Here is a 21,198-nt window from a genome sequence, read left to right on the forward strand (position 1 = left end):
GGGCCCTGCTTATGTATCTGTGTAGATGGGTTACGAATAAAGGTATTCATGTACACATACAGAACTAAATATCTCCCTCGTTAATACTAATGACCTAACTTGGCATTTGTCATAATTCAGATTCAGTTTCTGTGATTATCAGAGTATATGAAAGTGGATTAAAATATGTATGCACATGTAGCTATATATCTATTCCATGCATGTGGGATTTGTCATAATTTAGAGTATGTATAAATTTTATTTATTTATTTATTTTTTTTTTTTGCGGTACGCGGGCCTCTCACTGTTGTGGCCTCTCCCGCTGTGGAGCACAGGTTCTGGACGCGCAGGCTCAGCAGCCATGGCTCACGGGCCCAGCCGCTCCGCGGCATGTGGGATCTTCCCGGACCGGAGCACGAACCCGTGTGCCCTGCATCGGCAGGCTGACTCTCAACCATTGCGCCACCAGGGAAGCCCTATTTTTATTTTTTAAAACCTTATTATTATTATTTTTGGCCGTCCCACGCAGCATGTGGGGTCTTAGTTCCCCCACCGGGGATCAAGCTGGCACCCCCTGCAGTGGAAGCGTGGAGTCTTAACCACTGGACCAACAGGGAAGTCCTTATGCATAATTTTTATAGAATTAAAAGTTAGCTCTTATTTCTAGCACGGCAAATACTCAGCATAATACTTTTTAATAAGTCTAAAGTTAGTAGGTTCAAGAAATTAGGAAGTCCATCTAGGTATTATTAATTTTGGAGTTTATCAAGTTAAATTTTATTTACTAGTGGAATACATTGTTATTACTAAGGTGTTATGTTTAGATTGAATACAAAATATTTATTTTCTCCTACCTCCAACCGCTTAATTATAACTGTTTATAGTTGTTATAATATATTTACTGTTACATGGCAGGCTTCCAGGGCGATGTGAGTTGCCAGTAGAGGAAAGTTCTCCTGTTTTGTAAGAAGCCTAACAGTGTAGCACTAACCACAGCTTGGGGTCTGGGCTTCAGTTTTGTATGTTCATAAACGATATTTAAATGTCACAGAGTTGACTGATGCTGGGAATGCGGATTCACGCTAAGGACGTTCTCAAGAGATTGATGTATAAACCATAATGCCAATTTATTAATTTATAAAGACAATTGTTCACGCAGATATGATTTGAAAATAGCAAGTCCTTTCCGGGCAGATCTTCGTGGGAAGCTAAATTATAATCAGAAGATTGTTGCTACCATAGAATCAAGGCAAGGTGGGTTAGCAGTACAATTCAAACACATAATACCATTTGCTGTCATTGCCAAGGCCCATCTCCCCAGTATAGAGTATTTGCTCCCTGGAGAGACTGGTGTATTTGTTTTACAGATCAGTGCACACCCATCTCACCACCTGGGTAGTGCCTGTTTAGGTTTTGCATTTTTCTATGCTTTCTTTGCTGATCAAAACCCTTGATTTGCTCTTTTTTAAAATCACGTAAGTAAAACGTGTTTCTTTAGCTGTTACCTCTTCAGTCGGATTAGTCTAGTATCGATCGGCTACAGGCCATTCTATCACTCAGGGAAGGTACCTCTTTATATTTATAATAGCTCAACTTACAGCCATGGGGGTGAGGCAGGGGACAGCAGCGTAGTGAATAATTCTTTGGGGGCACCTCACTGTGGCCAGTGAATATGGTTGCCAGATTAAAATACAGGACGCCCAATTCAATTCAGATAGCACGTACTTTTTTTCTTTTTTTAGTATAAGTATGTCCCAAATATTGGATGAGGTATAGTTATACTAAAAAAAGTATTCATTGTTTTTCTGAAATCCAAATGTCCTGTACAGGGCGTCCTATATTTTTATTTGCTAAATTTGGCAAGCCCACGAGTACATAAACATGATGTCAAGAGGCTTGCTTGGCTTCAAGCTGGTCGGTAAGCACCAATCCATTCGGTTGTCTCAGGGAACAAAAACCATTCCCACTAAGAAATAACCGTAGGCAGCAATGAAACACGGAAGAATTTTGACCCTTTGAGGAACCCGTAGTGACGCAACGGCCTTAAATACTGCCTTGATTGATTGCCCCGCCCCCTCCATCTTCTCTTCCTGCTCTTACAATGATTGCTCTATCTCTTCTTCCTTCACAAGTCCCGCCTTTTCAGCTACCCGCTCTGGATAGGGATCGGTAAACCAAAAAGGGCCGGCAAAAGAGCCGACGATTTTAAGGAGCGGAAGTAGTCAAATTTCTCTGAGAACCGTAAAGTGCGGCTGGCTGTCTCCCTTTCCGGATAACGACAACAGCTCCGACTGTCAGTTCCGGCCTTCCTCGTGTAAGGGGATCTGCCGGACCCTTGCTAATTCAATTTTTTCCCCCTTCCGGGCCCTTCCCTATCGTCGCCCCCTTCACCTTGGATCATGTTCAAGAAGTAAGGACATGCTGTGGCCTCCGTTGGCTGCTCACAAAGGGGGTGGGGGTGGGGGTGGGGAAGAGGGCGAGAGCAGATTCTCTTTCTCTCTCCCCCGCCCCTGCCATCCTTACTCCCTAAGGTTTTCTATAGTACTATTCTCTCAACTGGCAACTAGCAACACTTCTTTAAGCTTTTCGTCCCTAATCCTCAGTTGGGTTTGGGTCCTCCCACCCTCATTTTCTTTCTCCTTACCTCTCTTTCTCTTTTGCCCCCTTTCCTAGTCCTATCTCCGTTCCTAGGGTTCTACCAATCACATCCTTGCACTGTGATTTGGGGACATATCCTCTTTAGCAGAGAGGAGAGCCCTGCACTCACTGCCTTGTGGTTACTAGTTATGAACTGAATAAGGGAAGGCTTGATTTCCTGGGTCATGGGAGTGAAGGAGTCTGGGTGACAGGAAGCTAGCGGACTGTGATACGTATTGCCTAGCTGCCAGATGAACCTTGTCTTGAAAATAGCGTGACTGCCCCATAGGCTATTCAGTGTGAGGAAGACAAAAATTCTTTGGAACCTACCTAGTGGGTTTGCCTTCCAGATTTGGTAGACGCAAAAAGCAAAGGGGGATCATGGGCAAAGGGAGGTGGGTTTTGTGCATGACATTTCGAGCAAAAATAAATAGAGATGTTAAATACCGTCGTCATCATCACTTAAAAAAGAATCTCAGCAGATTACATAGCCTAGGAGGGGCCGATTTTCACTGTTATATTTGGGTTGGTCTTTTGTATATCAACGCTTGAGGGTATTTTCATTTTGTTTTGTTTTGCTTTTTTTTTTTACACAGGTTCTGTTATAGGTGGGAATCTGTTTCTTCCTGGGTAGAGTTGAGTAAGATTTTCCAGGAGAGGCATTTGTGTAGCTAATTACAGATTATAATGTGAAATATGCCTCATATCCTTCTCCCCTCGCCCTCCCCCCGCCCAGCTAATTGTGACTTTATGACAGTTTATTTTAATATTGTATTAAGACTTTGGTTTTGTGCTGGACACAATAAAAGGGAAATGGTATTTAAAAAAACAATTTATTTCATAATTATTTTAGACGTCTAAATATTTGCTTGGAAATAGATGACTAATTAAAACAATACCTTTAGTTATTCTGATATGTCTTCTTGGAAATGCCTTTTTTTTTCCTTGCAAAAATCATTTGGCAGATTTGATGAAAAAGAAAATGTGTCCAACTGCATCCAGTTGAAAACCTCAGTTATAAAGGGTATTAAGAATCAATTGTTAGAACAATTTCCAGGTATTGAACCATGGCTTAATCAAATCATGCCTAAGAAAGATCCTGTCAAAATAGTGCGATGGTAAGTCTTTATTTTTTTCTATGTAAAGTTCAGAGAAGCTGAATATTGAATGATTAGATTGCACTCATAATAAATGTAATTATCTTCACATTAACTATTTATCTACTCTAAATGAGTAACTCTAAAACTTATCAATATTTGTATTTTCAAGTGTTTTTCTATGTTTGTGAAAATGTGGCTTTGTGTACTGATTGTTTTATTAAAGAGTTAATTAAATGTTTTTATTCAGAGTTTGATTTATTTCAGTTTGTGCTTTAGAGATTTGTTTTATTAATTATCTGAAAAGGAAATTAAAATAATAAAATGTGAAATAAAATTGTAGCAGGTCATATTTTTCCTTTTTCTCTACTGGACTGGTATGAGTTAAAAAAAATGTTTTTTTTTGCCCTGGATCTTTATTGAAATTTTTTTTTAAAAGCTTACTGTATCTCTGTATATGCATGCTTCATATTATACATTATTTAAAGGATGTTTGGCATATTCATTTTTGAAAGAAAATATCTAACTTGGTACTTTGTGACATTTGTCTTACAGCCATGAACATATAGAGATCCTTACAGTAAATGGAGAGTTACTATTTTTTAGACAAAGAGAGGGGCCTTTTTATCCAACCCTAAGATTACTTCACAAATGTAAGTCTTGTTAGAAAATATGTATTTGGGCATATGGAAAGACACAAAAGGAGTTGAAAGTGACTTCTGGTAGTTAACTTATTAGTACTAGGCTATATGGAATATAAAACTAAAAAGAGGGCTTCCCTGGTGGCGCAGTGGTTGAGAGTCCGCCTGCCGATGCAGGGGACATGGGTTCGTGCCCCGGTCCGGGAAGATCCCACATGCCGCGGCAGCGGCTGGGCCCGTGAGCCATGGCCGCTGAGCCTGCGCGTCCGGAACCTGTGCTCCACAACGGGAGAGGCCACAGCAGTGAGAGGCCCGAGTATCGCAAAAAAAAAAAAAAAAAAACTGAAAAGATTTCCCCCCTCCCCATCTTGTGGTAAATCTGAAAAATGCAACTTCTCTCATTATGCATTCCAGAAAGCCCAAGAAAGAGCATTCATTCATTCATTACTTAATTCAAAAACTATTTTTTAAACTTACTCTGTGCCAGGCACTGAGCTAGGTACTGAGAATGTGATAGGAAGCAAAGATAGATATGGTCCCTGTCCCTAGGAAGCTAACAGTCTAGTTGGGAGAATAGACAACAATTAGATAATTACACAAATATATATTCACAAACTGTAATAAGTGCTGTGAGCATTTTCTTTTACATTTGTATCCAGGTTTGCCTCATAGAGGTAAGTCTGTATAAGGGAAAGCATGGAGTCCCAGTTATTGTTAGTTGAGTGCCAAGGTCAGGTGTTAAGAAACAAAATAATGTTTATTATGTACCCACATTTGCATGTTGTTAGATTGATTACATTACAAAAGAAAACCCAAAGGAAGATGCTATCCCAGTGTACAAGAGTTTTTCAACTGCAAAGTAAAATTTCTGCTTTTCAAGCCGGTATGTGTCTGGCATGTGTGCTTATTTATGGTGAAGTATTGTGTCTGAAGTGTCAAATGGTAGAGGAAAAAAATATGTGTGTATAAATAGAAAGAGATAAAGCAAATATAGCAAAGTGCTAATGAACGATTGTTGAAACTAAGTGGATGGTATCCAGGTGCTCATTGAACTATTCTTCCAGTTTTTCTATATGTTAAGCATTTTCACAATAAGTTGGAAGAAAAAGATGTTCCTGTTTAATAATATTTTGCTGGGAACCAACCTTTTAGAACATCTTAAAGTTATTCTTGTGCAAGAAGCAGGATGATATGGTGGTTAAAAGTGTGAACTTGGAGTTAGGCAGGTCTGGGCTCAATTCCCAGTGCATGTCACTTTTGTCAAGTCACTTAAGCTTTGTTTCCTTATCTTTAAAAGTGGAAGCAATTTTATGTTACATCTCCCAGGGTTGTGAGGATTAAATAAGATAGTAACACACGTGTAATGCACCTAACACAATGCCTGGAACATAGTAAGTGCTCAATATATAATAGCCATTATTATGATGTAGTAATTGTTCAGTAAATGTCCATCCACTACTACTACTTGTCATCATCCCCATGATCAGGATCATCATTATCATTATTATTAAAGGACAGATATTAATGAGGATGGAGATCTAGAAAACAAATTATGGCTTCTGAGTAGTAAACACATTCATTCATTCAGCTTCCTTTTTTTCAGTAAGATGTTTAATTTGGAGCTGTGTTTAAATTAATTTCTAGTCTTGGTAGGAAAAAGACTTATTTGTTCTCTGACTAGTGGGAGAGCTAGTGGTAAGACATTAAAATGAATACATTTTACCAATTATTGTTATTATTCCTAGAGAGCCCTGAGAGGCCTAAAAAGTTTTTCCCATAGATATTGTTTTAAATCCTTCGGGGATCCTTTAGTTTTTAGGTTATGAATTATTCATAGACACACATACACACACACAAATAAATTTTTTAAGATTACAGAAGGAGTATGTGTTCATTCTAGAGATTTGTAAAATACGGAAGTAAAATCACTTGTATTCCCATGACCTAGAGGTAACCATGGTTAGTATGTCAGTGTACTTCCATCCCATTATTTCCTGTATTGTGTGTGTGTCTGTGTGTTATGTGTAAATGCATATTTTTTTCCTTTTTAAATTGGGCTCTCTGTTATATAGTTTTTGTTTTTTAATTAATAGACTTTCTTTTTTAGAGCAGTTTTAGATTTACAGAAAAAATGAACAAAGTACAGAGAGTTCCCATATACTTCCTTCCCATCCTTCTTTTCTTATTAATATCCTGCATTGCCGTGCTTCAATCGATGAACCAATATTGATACATTATTATAATTAACGAAAGTCCATAGTTTACGTTAGGGTTCATTCTTTGTGTTGTACGTTCTGTGGTTTTTGTCGACTGCATATGTCATGTATGCACTGTTACAGTATCTTACAGAATAGTTTCACTGCCCTAAAAATTCCCTGTGCTCTACCTATTCATCCTTCCCACCTCCCCGTCTCTTCCAACCCCTAGCAACCACTGGTCTTTCTGGCAGTTTTTTTTTTTTTTTTTTCGGTAAGCGGGCCTCTCACTGTTGTGGCCTCTCCCGCTGCAGAGCACAGGCTCCGGACGCGCAGGCTCAGCGGCCATGGCTCATGGGCCCAGCCGCTCCGCGGCGCGTGGGATCCTCCCGGACTGGGGCACGAACCCGTGTCCCCTGCATCGGCAGGTGGACTCTTCAACCACTGCGCCACCAGGGAAGCCCCATTTCTGGCAGTTTTTATTCTGCTTTTTTCACTTATCATATATTTTGAATATTTCCCAGGGTATTCTCCAAAAACATCGTCCTATTATATAGGTATTATAGACATACTTTAAGTCATTTATCTCTTACTTTATTGCTGGACATTTAGGTTGATTCCAGTTTATTTCTAATATAAATATTAGTGCTATAATGAATATCTTTCTATCTAAATATATTGTACATCTCTCATTTTTTTCTTAGGATAAAGTCCTAGAAGTAGAATTACTGAGTCAGAGTTTGAACCTTTTCGAGGCTGTTGATACATGTTGCCAAGTAGTCCTAAAGAAAACTTGTACCCATTTATAAGTCTTCTAGCAGTATATGGGAATGTCAGTTTTCCTACACTCTTGCTAGCACTGGGAAATACTTTTCTTAAAAATATATACCAATTTGATAAGTGAAGGAGGGTGTTTCAGTTTTATTTTGCATGTGTCACAGAATACTGTAATTTGGGGAAATATTTGTTCATGTCCTTTGCCTTTTTCTGTTGAGTCATTAGTCTTACTAATTTATGTAATGCATTTCTTTTCTTCTAGATCCTTTTATCCTGCCACACCAGCAGGTTGATAAAGGAGCCATCAAATTTGTTCTCAGTGGAGCAAATATCATGTGTCCAGGCTTAACTTCTCCTGGAGCTAAACTTTACCCTGCTGCAGTAGATACGATTGTTGTATCCTTCCCAGGCTGTAACTGTTGAAAAATGTGTTCATTGTATTCTTGTTATTGCTGAAAGATCTGTCATCCCGGAGAACATTAGATGTACTTTTTTGGAGGTTACTCTTACTGTTATCTCATGCCTTTCTGGCTACATTTGAAGATGTGGGAAGCAACATTATTTCTTGAGACTAAATTCTGTCCCATCTTAGAGATTAAATGAGAACAAGTAACAAAAGAGTCCCAGCTGCATTTCAGCTCAGTTAGAGACCAGTGTTATCAGACTCAGAACACAGTATAAAACTCTTAATTATTAATAGAGAGGTTGTATATGATATGATTGGATCACTTATTTGGACATCATCTTGCTACTTTTATGTTTGAATTACCCCAGATACCCTGGAGTAAAAGCACTCAAAAGGGAAAAGAACTTAAGCACCAGGTGGAATGTTAGAAGTGAGTAGTGGGAACCATTGGCAATCCCAGTGGTTTTATTTTAAAGTTCCAATGAACTTTTATTCTAAAGTTCATTTTTTTTCATTTTTTTTTTGCGGTACGCGGGCCTCTCACTGTTGTGGCCTCTCTCGTTGAGGAGCACAGGCTCTGGATGCACAGGCTCAGCGGCCATGGCTCACGGGCCCAGCCGCTCCGCGGCATGTGGGATCCTCCCGGACCGGGGCATGAACCCGTGTGCCCTGCATCGGCAGGCGGACTCTCAACCACTGCGCCACCAGGGAAGCCCCCTAAAGTTCATTTTTAAGTTGGTTGTTTGGGCCTCAGAACATGTTTTCTCAAAGAGAAACGATAAAGTCCCAGATAGTCCTTAAGAATCTATTCAACACATGATGGAGCTGAATAATTCTGCATTATTTCCACTTCTACAGTGCTGTTTCAGCTATATTCCAGATTAGTTTTTTATCACCTAGTCTGGACAGGAGGACATCTTCTCCTTTGTCATAGATAAAGTGGTCATTTGCCTCAGGTTGAGAAAAGGAACCATACTTGGTGGGAATGGGGAAATCACTGGAGCGGAAAGGCCATTAGAGTGGGTTTAAGAGTGTGTCCTGTGCTCAAAAGGAGGGTGTTCTCTCTTGTGGCAGTTATATCTAAGGGGTAGTATAAGTTGTATCAATATATTTATATCTTAGGAACAGCTTGTGTTGATATAGATACTGGTCACATAATAGGTGATCAAATATTTGTGGAACATTGAATGAATGAATGACTTGAAAACCAAGGGATAAAAGTATTCTGTGAGGACAGGTTACCCTTTTATGTTTATGATTTTTCTGTTTTTAAAGTTTATAGTTCTGGGGTTTCCCCTAAATGGAAAATTTTCCTAGTACTTAGCCTTTACTTTTAAAATAATTTTTATTTTGAAATAATTATAGACTTTGGGAAAGTTGCAAAACTAGTACAGAGAGGGGCTGTGTACCCTTGAACCTTTACTTTTTAAAATATGTACTGCAGTGTTTAACATTCTAGACACTTCAAATGATAACCAAGAACATTCTGGTTGTTCTGGATAGATTGCAACTTACATTGGACTCTTAAAGATTGATTGGGGATATAATTATTGTTTTAATGTGTCCTTTATATAAAACCACCATTTAGTGATTAAAGCACTAGAACAATTGATATTTATTTCCATTTTTAATATTTATATGCAAGAAATTTTGTCTCCTTTTTTGCATGACTTCTTTTTCTTCTTTTGTTGGCATTGGGTTCTGGTATTATTAACATTTGACTTAAAAGCAGAGAATGATTATTAGATTCATTCATTTAGCATGTATTGAGTATTTGCAATCTGCCCATAAATTTTGCTAGGTCCCTGCCCTCAAGGAGTTAATGGACTAGGTGAAGGTGCAAGTTGGGTTCACAGTGGCTTAAGTAGTAATGTGACACCCCCTCTCCAAGGCATTTTGATAGATAAATAGTTTTCTTAGCTGTGTGTTTTCAGGCAATCATGGCAGAAGGAAAACAGCATGCTCTGTGTGTTGGAGTCATGAAGATGTCTGCAGAAGATATGTAAGTCTCCTGTTAGGCCTCCTTAGCTTTTAAGATATAGGTAACCTATGCAGGAAGAATCAGAATTACAGGTGAATTTGCTCTCATTCATACCACATCTTATAAATATTTAAGCACAGAAGCCTCATTTCTGATTTTTCCTAACACTTAGGAAGCCATTGAAACCTATTTTGTCTCTGGGATTGCATTCTTCCTTTAGCATTCTGAAAAGAACCTGTGTGCCAACACAGCTGTATTATATGTATGTGTGTGGTACTTTAGGAATTTTTTTTATTCAGTATGATTTAGATTAGGTGTGGGGAAAGATATTTTACTGCTAGTTTTTAAAAACGGTGACATAATTTAGTACCACACAGTATTTATCTTATATTTTAACATGGTGGTATAAAATATTAAGGAAACATTAAAGATACATTACCAAAATATAGTCAATATACTTAAAAACGTTGGAACTCATGACCAAAATATTCCTATTAATTTTGTTTCAGGGTTAATTATAACACTTTGATGTTCTCCTGGTTTGGTGACATCATTACTGTTTCTGTGGACCCACTAGTTAGATCACTAGAATCGCTTTAAGACATGAACTGCAGCAGAGTAATGTAGTTTAATGTAGATGATAATGTTAGTGTAATATAAATAAATTCCCTACATGTGGCTCAATAATTTCAAGATAGCAATGCACCCTGAACTATATTTACCATGAGTAAGCCTATAAAAATACTTAACAATATGTTTATGTGCTTTATTCCTTCTGCAGTGAGAAAGTCAACAAAGGAATTGGCATTGAAAATATCCATTATTTAAATGATGGGCTGTGGCATATGAAGACATATAAATGAGCCTCAGAAGGAATGCACTTGGGCTAAAAATGGATATTGTGTTGTATCTGTGTTTGTGTCTATGTGTGACAACATGAAGACAATACCTCTGTGGTTATGCTGAATAAATTCAACAGATGCTAAAATTCTGTTAGCTTCAAAAATTATTTTAATTTTTCTTAAACTCAAGTTAAATTTGGGTTACAAACTTGGACATTAAAAGGTGTCTGGTAAGTAACCAAACTCAGACAACTTAATGTCCTTTCTCAGGCTAATGATGTAAGATGAAGGGCAAGATTTGGTAAATGAACTTGCTAGTATATGGCTGACCCCCCCAGAGAATCTGACTACTTAATGGGGCTGGAAGCTAGACTGGGATTTTTATCCCATTACCCCAGGGCACCTAGAAGTTCCCCTTCTCTTTTGTATGTGTTTTTTGTTTGCTGTTGCTGCTTTTAAACTTTTCATTATGGAAAATTTTGAGCGTATAGAAAAGTATGGGTAGAATAGTATAATGGACCTTTTCTGTATCCATCACCCAGCTTCAATTCGTGGCCAATATTATTTCATCTCTCTCACTCCTTCCCACCCCACTCTCTGATTATTTTGAAGCAAATCTCAGATAGATCATTTCATCCGGTTTCTTTAATATGTCTTTGAAATATGTATTTTTTTAAAAAACCCATAATATCATTATCACACCTAAAAATTTTAGCTATTTCTTTTTAAAAATATATATACATTTTTTATTTTTGGCTGCATTGGGTCTTAGTTGTGGCACACGGGATCTTTGTTGTGGCACGTGGGCTTCTCTCTAGTTGTGGCTTGCATGCTCAGTAGTTGCGGCATGCGGGCTTAGTTGCTCTGCGGCATGTGGTATCTTAGTTCCCGACCAGGGATCGAACCCATGTTCTGCATTGGAAGGCAGATTCTTAACCACTGGACCACCAGGGAAGTCTCAGCTATTTCTTAATAAGGTCAAATATCTGAACTGTGTTCAATTATGTGACAGATGGACCCAATTGTTTCTCTTTTTATTTTTTTAACCATTGGTTTGCTTGAAATTGGTATCTGACAAGGTCCATATATTGCATTTGGTTGTTATTTGTCTGTTTTAATCTCTAAGTTCCCCCTCCGTTTTCCCTTTAAATTAATTATGTAAGAAATCTAGTTGTTTTGTCATATAGCGTTTCTTCCCACATTCTGGATTTTGTTGATTGTATCACTGTAAAGTAATTTAACTTGTTTTTGTACTCCCTGTATAGCCTGTAAACAGATCGGCTTGATCAGATTCCAGTTCAATTTATTTAATGCCCTCTCTTGAATCATACTACACAGATGCCCAGAACTTCCAGATTTGAGTCCCCACTGTATTCCCCAAAGAATGCGTATCTCCTATCATAAGTGGCATATGAAGACCATGGACCTACTTCAGTGAGAACAGTAAGCTGTTTTGAGAATTAAACAGCAGTTATGAATTTATACAGTGATAACAGGTCTTTCTTCCTAATAACATTGCTGTTATAGTGGGTTGGCCAAAAAGTTTGTTTGGAAAAATGTTTGTTCAGAAAAACCCGAACGAACTTTTTGGCCAACCCAATACTGTGTTTCAGCCATCTTCATTTGGTTGTTTACAAATATATGACATGTGATTTTATTTTTCAGATAGATACAGACATTTACAAGATTATGGTGACCTGTGTTACGGTTAGAAGTTGGTGAGAAAGGTGAGGGTGGATAGTAAAAAGAGAGACACCATTTGGCTGGCTGTTGGAGCTGGGCCTCCCAAGATATAACATGGGTGAAGGGTATAGATCCAGGGTCTGACTCAGATTGAGAAACTATTTTCCAGTAACAAAACCTATAAGACTTGGAGATTCCCACGTTAGAATGTAAATGTATTAATTTATAGTGGTAAGTCTGCTTAGGGTAAACAATTAGTAAACAGGAAGTTTCTTGGTGAAGATGGATAAGAGTAAAGGAAGGTTGATAATTTGGGGAAGTATTTCATCTGGGCCAGGGTAAGGCTTGGAGAATTTTTCCTGCTTCATCATTAATTAGAATGCTCATGTCTGCCAAAACCTTTCTTTCCTAGCCTGTAGAGGTGCCCTGATACTTTTCTTCCTATATCCTTTTTTAGTTCTATGTAGAATATTTTTCTTTGTTATGACAGTTATATTCTACAGCTTACTATATTTTTATATTTTATTATTTATTCCTGGTGGGTAAAAGTGTAAATAATCTCATCAGTAGCACAATTATAAATGATCTTTCAGGGTAGGTTTCTTCAACAGATAGTCTTATTTTATGCTGATTTACTAGTTTCAAATTCAGATGTTTCCCCATTTGGGGGAGAGGCAGCCTATTCGAGGTCTATAGCTCCTTATATGCTTAAAAAGAAAATAAGTCATTTATGTCAAAACCAAACTTTGAACCTTATTTTTGGTACTAAGATAATGTTAATTGACCAAGATTGCCTATGGAGTGTTAGCAATGAAAAACAAAGCACACACATATATTAGAGAAGTTTTAATTGTGTGGTTTCAGAAATAATTTATCCATGTTTCTAACCACTGTTATGGTGGGTGTGGGGAACACTTTTAAAATATTCAACATCATCTGTGCTTGTTTTCCTACTATGTTCAGGTACATTGACTTTGTTGCCTTGGTAATATGGAGTAAATATGTATATTTCCTGCTCCCCCTGGGTCTGAAGCCTCAGGTTATAGAGTTAATCCGGGGTGTCACTCCATAGGTTGGAGCCCAGTCTGTTTCTAAACATTAGGTCATGCAAGGAAGCCAATTCAAAGAGGTTTAACTATCAGCCTCTTTATGCATTATGCTTACAGGCAACTTAGTTTTCCCATATTCCTGAGAGTAGGAATACAGGGAGAGCCTGTTTTTCTCACAGGCAATGTGTCTTCAGTTCATTTTTAGTTAGGGTGTCAAGCTTGACACATTTTGTGTCAAGCCAACCTACAACCTAGTCATTTTTGTGCATCTGACACACTTTTCCTCAGCCGAGGTCAGTTCAACTCAATGGACATTTATTGAATATCCACTAGGTTCTAGGCATGTGGCACAAAGATGAATAATAGACAAGTGGCCCTTGCCCTTAAGGAGCTTCCAGTCTAGTGAGTAAATTTACATTTAAAAAAATCTGGGTAATGGTGACAGCCCAATAGCAACTTATAAAGCCAGTAGGAAGTTACTAATACATTTCCAATTTCAGTCATCAAAATTTGCAAATTATACATGAACCAGATATAAAAATATTCCTAGATTATATCCAATGTGAGGTTAAAAAAAATCCAGATGTCTTGGAGTTGCAACAATTCAGCATTCCAACTCAGATTGTTGTCCCATTGTGTGGCAATATAAAGGCCTGATAAACCCTCTTCTAGCAGACTATTATAGCGGTTTGGTGGTGTTCTGTTGGCAGCTGCATTTTTCCTTTTTTTAATGTTCTGGACCCAAAACAAGCAGCTGGATTTATCCAAAGGACAGCTATGAACATTTCTAATTTGAGGGATTTGATAGTCCCCAAACATAAAGTCATATGGCATTTGTCAAATAATGATTATATCCAGCCGAGTTCCCCCTGCACGTACAAATCCACTACCGAGGATACAATATTTCTAAGCATAGTACTTCAGAAGATACAAGAATGGCAAATGACTAAATTTATAGACGTATTTCATTATAGTAAATATTTCACTCTTTTGTTCATGAGAATATTAATAATGTAGCAATTATATATTAATGGGAATATGAAATGAATGTATGCCCAAACAAAATGTGGTAAATATTTAACTTTGTTTATCTAGGTTCCCTAATTTATTTTTAAATTTATTTATTTATTTTGGCTGCGTTGGGTCTTCGTTGCTGTGCGCGGGCTTTCTCTAGTTGCGGAGAGCAGGGGCTACTCTTCATTGCAGTGCGTGGGCTTCTCATTGCGGTGGCTTCTCTTGCGGAGCACGGGCTCTAGAGCGCAGGCTCAGTAGTTGTGGCGCACGGGCTTAGCTGCTCCGTGGCATGTGAGATCTTCCCGGACAAGGAATTGAACCTGTGTCCCCAGCATTGGCAGGCGGATTCTTAACCACTGCGCCACCAGGGAAGTCCCTTCATACCAATGTTTTAACAAATTTTTAGTTTTTCATGATCTGAAAGATTTGGTTTGTACTTGTTAGTCTGGACACTGTTCTCATCAGTTCTAATGCTGCCCCATTCAGAATTCATTTTTTAAAGCTAAAATTCACTGTTCACTTAAACATCTGGATTAAATTGGGCAGGGTGAGGAGGATGGGAGGAGAGTCCTTTTTGCCCTGTAGGCTCTGGACAGCTTTCTTAGAGAGCTAACTTATCCAGGATTAGGAAAAAGAATGCTTTTGTGAGACTGAGATCTTTCTAAAGTTTGCTTGTGTAAGCATTTTGGATTTAAGAAAGTTCAACCTGGGAATTCCCTGGTGGTCCAGTGGTTAGGATTCCGTGCTTCCATTGCAGGGGGCACGGGTTCGATCCCTGGTCGGAGAACTAAGATCCCGCAAAAAGTTCGACCTGAATTGTATCTGAATATAGAGTAGAAACAGCTTCATTTGGTGGGATAACAGCAGTCTCTAACCCATCAAATTAATCTCTATCTCCTAAATCGCTTTCAAAAATGCACATGACTGGAAGATATTTTTCACTGGCAATGCTTTATTGTTTTTTAAAAAGTAGGGGTTAAAATATAGTAAAAACTTGGAAACTTACACTGCACTTATTTTGTGCTTTACAAGATAAAAATTTTATATTTTGTAAAATGTTTTGAAAGGAGTCCACAAAGTAATTCTGCTTTCTTGCTCTCAAATGCAGAGGTCTGAGAGAAGGCACATGGCCTTGTGAGCTTCTGGGTGTTGTCAAATCCAATTCTCTCTCAAGTACCGAATGCCCAGATGCATTTACTGGGGATGCAAGAGTGTCACTTAAGCAGTGGTTTTTGTCAATATAAATAGAAGCATCTTGATTAAAGTGTGAGGAGATAGAAACCATACTGATTTGGGCAATTTCGGCTCCAATAATGTCTAATTTACTGTGAAGGGGGAATATGTTCTAAGTTAATGTTCTTAAAAGCAACTTCCAAATTTCTCCTTAAAAAATATTTACTTTATTAAAAAGCTGCTTGAGGAAGAACTGTTTTATTGCATGGCACAGATTCAATGTACAGATGTTATCTTAGAACTATTAATTAAGGAGTTCCCTTGTGACTTTGAATATTCAATACCAGCTGTTATTCACATCAATATTTTAATATTTTACCAGAAAGATACTTAATAAAAGGATTGATACATATTTAACTGTGTAAAGTGCTAGTTAAACTTGTTCAAATGGGTCAGAGGGAAAGGGAAGTAAATAACATTCCTATACGCACAAGCTCTACTTATATATCTTGCTTAATCTTTATGACTATTCCATGAGGTAGATTTTAATTCTCATTTGATAAGTGAGGAAGCTAAGGCTCCAGAAGGGTTATATAACTTTCCTGAAGATACACTGCTAATAAATGGCAGAGTTGGGATTTGAACCTAAGTGTCCCTGATTGCAAAGCCTGTTTTTTTTTTATATTTACATTATCATATATTTTTTATTTTAAAAAATCTAATATTTTAATATTAAAATAAAATTTAAACACAGCATCCTTTTCTCACCATTAAAAGTAGGATAATTCTAGACAATTTTTCTGAAATCTATAAATGTGCTTATACAAATGCATTAAAAGCTAAGTATCTCAACATCTGTAAGGCCTTTAGCAAATAAGTATCAATCTTCAGGAAGATGAGAGGCCACCTGAAAATGCACCAAAATTTCAAAATTAAGCTTTTAACTTATTGATAATAAATCTAAGTATCACTGATATGCAAGTAAACAGTTTTTAGAACAAGCTGGAATTTTTCTAAAATTTAACCATGGTTGAATAAAATAGCAAGAACTAAAAAAAAAAAAATGTCATGAAGAACCTAGGGGTAAGACACGAATAAAGACACAGACCTACTAGAGCATGGACTTGAGGATATGGGGAGGGGGAAAGGTAAGCTGTGACAAAGTGAGAGAGTGGCATGGACATATATACACTACCAAACGTAAAATAGCTAGTGGGAAGCAGCCGCGTAGCACAGGGAGATCAGCTCGGTGCTTTGTGACCACCTAGAGCGGTGGGATAGGGAGGGTGGGAGGGAGGGAGACGCAAGATGGAAGAGATATGGGAACATATGTATATGTATAACTGATTCACTTTGTTATAAAGCAGAAACTAACACACCATTGTAAAGCAATTATACTCCAATAAAGTAAAAAAAAAAGCAAGAACTTCAGGCAAGATGGTATGTAAATATGAAAAAATACATAAAACACTTGGAATCAATTCAGAACTTGTAAAAATACTTGAGTGGTAAAGTGTTAAAACAGTCAAGAGAAATATTCTTTGACAAAGAGATTACATGCTAGAAGAGACTTTTTCTACCTTCCATTCATACTTCACGTATAAAGAATTTACACTCAGAATTTGCTTAAACCTCCCTACCTCCCTCCCGCAACGCCTATTTTGCAGAAAATCTCCCCTCACGTTTCATAAAATGTTAATCTTGGCCCACAGTTGCATCACCATCTTTGTTTATGGGCTATTGGAGAGAAGTGTAAGTTAGCCAAGCCTCTATTCCACAGTGGGAAAATATGGGTAGGATTAGAATGCAGTAAGACTGGGTTGCTTGCAGTGTGCTTCTGAGGAATGTTCTGTTTCCCTCTTCATTAGCAGGATATTCTGGGAGAATCTTTTGAAATTGAACTTAGTCCTGAGGTCGGAACTTTTTCTGTCACCTTCAGGCTAGGTGATTTGTGACCATGTAAAGGTTATACCATTTAGAAGCCTTTCCTGGATTTTTAAAGAAAAGGATACAAGGGGGAGGGTTGGTTAAGTGGGGGAGATGAGGGTAGAGTGTAAGTGCAAAGGCAGAACTAGCAGCTGCTTTGTGACTATCAATACATCCAAAAGATAGGTTGGGAAAAGGATTAGTGAATATTAAAATTGACAGGAGCAATTTGGTTCAATTATAATCTAAGGAAAAAGGCTGAGGGGTCTAATCAATATTTTACTCCAGATCTAATGAGTTAATTTTGAGAAGGAGGATCCAATGACTTAATTTTGAGAAGGAAGATCCAGTGATGGAACTCATGCAAAGAGATGGCCTGGGGCCTGCTAAAAGTCAGGTTGCAATTTCCGTAGCCTTCAAGACAACCAGAAAAATAAACAGGCCTTTTAGAAGAAACTTCAAGTTTTCTCCCATTCACATGATAGCCACGGGGTGGGGTGTTGTCTCACACTTCTGGAATTGGTTAGATCTGTGCTGTTACTGTAAAATACACACTGGATTTTGAAGACTTAATTAAAAAAAGAATGTAAACTATCTCATTTTTTCTGTTGATTACATGTTGAAATGACAATATTTTGGATATATTGGGTTAGGTAAAATATAATACTAAAAGTAATTTCACCTCTGTCTTTTTTAATGTGGCTACTAGAAAATTTTAAACTACACATGCGGCTCCCATTATATTTCTGTTGGATGGCATTGGGATGGAGAACAGGCAGTATTCCCTGAAGCTTCCTTCTGGAGGTGAATACCTTAGAGTGGCAAATATGGAAAAGAAGATTCTCAGTGCCAGTATTTCAAGTCTTCCATTGGGGGGAGGGATAAGTTGGGAGATTGGGATGGACATATACACACTACTATATATAAAATAGATAACTAATAAAGATTTACTGTATAGCACAGGAAACTCTACTCAATACTCTGTAATGGCCTATATGGGAAAAGAATCTAAAAAAGAGTGGATATATGTATATGTATAAGTGATTCGCTTTGCTGTACACCTGAAACACAACATTGTAATCAACTATACTCCAGTAAAAATTAATTAAAAAATAAAGTCTTCATCAAGTTAGGACCACTTTTCCCCTTTTCCCCTCAGATGGTATGGGGTTGGTGTTTTGACTGTTAGAACATCCCCATTTATTCAGCACTTTGAGTACCTTTGTGGATGTCTCTTATCAGTCACTCATTAGAAGCATTTCTTACTTTTTTCCAAACACAAGCCTGTCCCATAATTCATGGCATCCGTCCTCACTCCCATCCATCCATCCATTCATAGAACATCTGAGTCTTATTTTTAGGCCCTGCTCTTCCTGCCAGGGCTTTCACTAAATTGCCAAAGCAATGGCAAAACCAATGTGGCCATTCTTGCATGGAATCAGTGAAAACTATCAAAGAAATGGGAATTATGTGGGTTAAGAGAAATAGCACTTATCAAATTGAGGACATTTAAGGCAAAGAGGACCACCATATTCTAATAGTAAACAATGGCTTGTTTTATTGCTCATGCAAAGCTTACATGAAATGATTATTTGACTCCCTGTATGAATCATGTGTTTGGGCTCTTTTTGCTTTCCACAAAATACCAGGTCTAGTGTTAAGCTCATAGATACTCAATATATACAAGGAGTAGTATAGTATATAGATTCCACACTAATAAAAGTGGACTTTTCTTTCTATTATGCTAGAGACCCCAGACATACACCATCATTTCATACTTTCTAAATAAGTCATTTCCCCCATTACCCTTTGAATACTTTATAGTATTTTATCTTTGATGATACTGGAATTGAGTGATTATTTTTTCATTAGACTTTGGGGGACTCCTTGGTGGGAAGGTTGGCAAAACCTTCCCTGAATTTCTTTGAATGCCAAAAGAAAGTTAAACTTTTACAAACAGGCTCTTCACATAAACACTCAGACATGCATTGAATGCATCAATCCAAGTCAGCTAGTACTAAAAGGAACACAATACTTTAACTGAGTGGAAAATTAGTGGTACACCATTACTAAACTCTGTGCTTTCAGTAACTTTTCTAATACAGGTGTTCCCCGAATCTGGGCATTATAAATCAGATTTGATACACAAGCAGTATTTTAGCTACATTAAAAAAAAAGCCAAGGGGTCTAATCTATATTTTGCTCCAAATCCAATGTTTTGAGAAAGAAGGTCTAGCGATTGAACTTGTGCAAGGAGATGGCCTGGGGCCTGCTGAAAGTCAGGTTGCAGTTTCCACTGCATTCAAGAAAACCAGAAAGATAAACATAACTTTTAGAAGAAACTTGAAGTTTTCTCTCATTCACATCTCAGCCAGTGGGCCTCACACTTCCAGAACTGGTTAGACCTGTGTTGTCCAATATAGTAGGCATTACCCAGCCATATGTAAAATATATTCACAATCATGATCAATTCCCATTAGACCTCCACTCTTCCCGACTCTCTTCCCAATAACAGAGTGGAGTTAGGGTTATAGTTTTTGGCTGTTGAATGCATGATGATCAAATCTGTAACCATGACTTCTGTAGCACAATTTTCTGTGTTACTGATTCCAAATTTATCTACAAGACTAGGTACAAATAAGTTCAAGGAGACAGCATATTATTTAAGACAACTAACATTTTATAAAGGAATACTCATGTATAAAAATACAATCAAGGGCTTCCCTGGTGGCGCAGTGGTTGAGAGTCCGCCTGCCGATGCAGGGGACACGGGTTCGTGCCCCGGTCCGGGAAGATCCCACATGCCGCGGAACGGCTGGGCCGGTGAGCCATGGCCGCTGAGCCTGCGCGTCCGGAGCCTGTGCTCTGCAGCGGGAGAGGCCACAACAGTGAGAGGCCCGTGTACCGCAAAAAAAAAAAAAAAAAAAAAAAAAATACAATCAAGAGCATCAATTTGGTTTAAAAAGCAATTGTTACTTTAGTACCCACTAGGAAATCAAACAATGGAATGCATTTTCTGATATATTTATTACAACTATACCTTGATACACTAATGTAATTGAAGGCGATAAATATAGTAGAAAAAGTTTTAAGATACTGGTGTTGGGGGCAATGTGATACTTTTAAACTGGGTGTCACACTCAGTGAGATACTGTTTATCATTGCACTCACACTGAATATGATTTGGTTTGTAGTAATTACATCTGAGACCACATATTTGGGTGCTTGATAAAAGGGTTTTATTATTTTTCAAAATTAATAAACTTTCATTTTAATCAAGAGCCCCAGTGAGGAAAATCTATAAATTCAAACAAAGGGTTTTACACACTACTCTGATGATCAATAATTTGAAGCCCAAAGTCCTCTTGAGGAAATTCTTTCTGGCTTGCAAAAGCTGTAGGAGACCATTAACATCATGAAGCCAGTTACAAGAAAAATTAACCTCTAAAATGTCATGGTTTCACACCCTATGGGGGCTTATGGATCTGACTTAATATGGCATGTGCAGGCCCGATTTTAGGACAAGTCAGCTCCAAGTGTTTCACACATTTATAAACACAGAAGCTGTTGTATCCACCATCCATAAAGCGTTTGGGTAGCCACCGAAATCAGGCAAATGGCAGAGTAATCCAAGGTGAATGGTGAGGTTAAGGCCTCCACACCAAAAACTGTTGGATATGGTGCAATCATGAACATGGGAAAAATCTAAAAATTTGAACAGGTAAACAAAAGCCAGGACAGACTCAATTCAAGTAAGTGAAACTGCCAGACTTCCGAAAGGAGTTCTTCAAAGAAGAC

The 21,198-nt window shown here is 37.9% G+C and overlaps 1 protein-coding gene across 2 annotated transcripts; it reads left to right on the plus strand.

Moving 5' to 3' along the window:
• The first annotated feature begins 2,040 nt into the window (after window positions 1–2,040).
• On the plus strand, window positions 2,041–10,701 carry MCTS1 (MCTS1 re-initiation and release factor). 2 transcript variants are annotated; one of them, XM_065900782.1, is made up of 6 exons: window positions 2,041–2,389; window positions 3,582–3,734; window positions 4,269–4,366; window positions 7,589–7,722; window positions 9,667–9,734; window positions 10,495–10,701. In XM_065900782.1, exons 1-6 carry the CDS (start codon window positions 2,379–2,381, stop codon window positions 10,574–10,576), a joined length of 546 nt encoding a protein of 181 aa, XP_065756854.1. In that variant the 5' UTR covers window positions 2,041–2,378; the 3' UTR covers window positions 10,577–10,701. The 2 variants fall into 2 exon arrangements, with proteins under 2 accessions (XP_065756854.1, XP_065756853.1); XM_065900781.1 differs by lacking the exon at window positions 2,041–2,389 and adding an exon at window positions 2,998–3,011 and having other exon boundaries at window positions 10,495–10,576.
• The last annotated feature ends 10,497 nt before the right edge of the window (window positions 10,702–21,198 follow it).

This window comes from Phocoena phocoena, chromosome X (assembly GCF_963924675.1).
Source record: "Phocoena phocoena chromosome X, mPhoPho1.1, whole genome shotgun sequence".
NCBI lineage: Eukaryota > Metazoa > Chordata > Mammalia > Artiodactyla > Phocoenidae > Phocoena > Phocoena phocoena.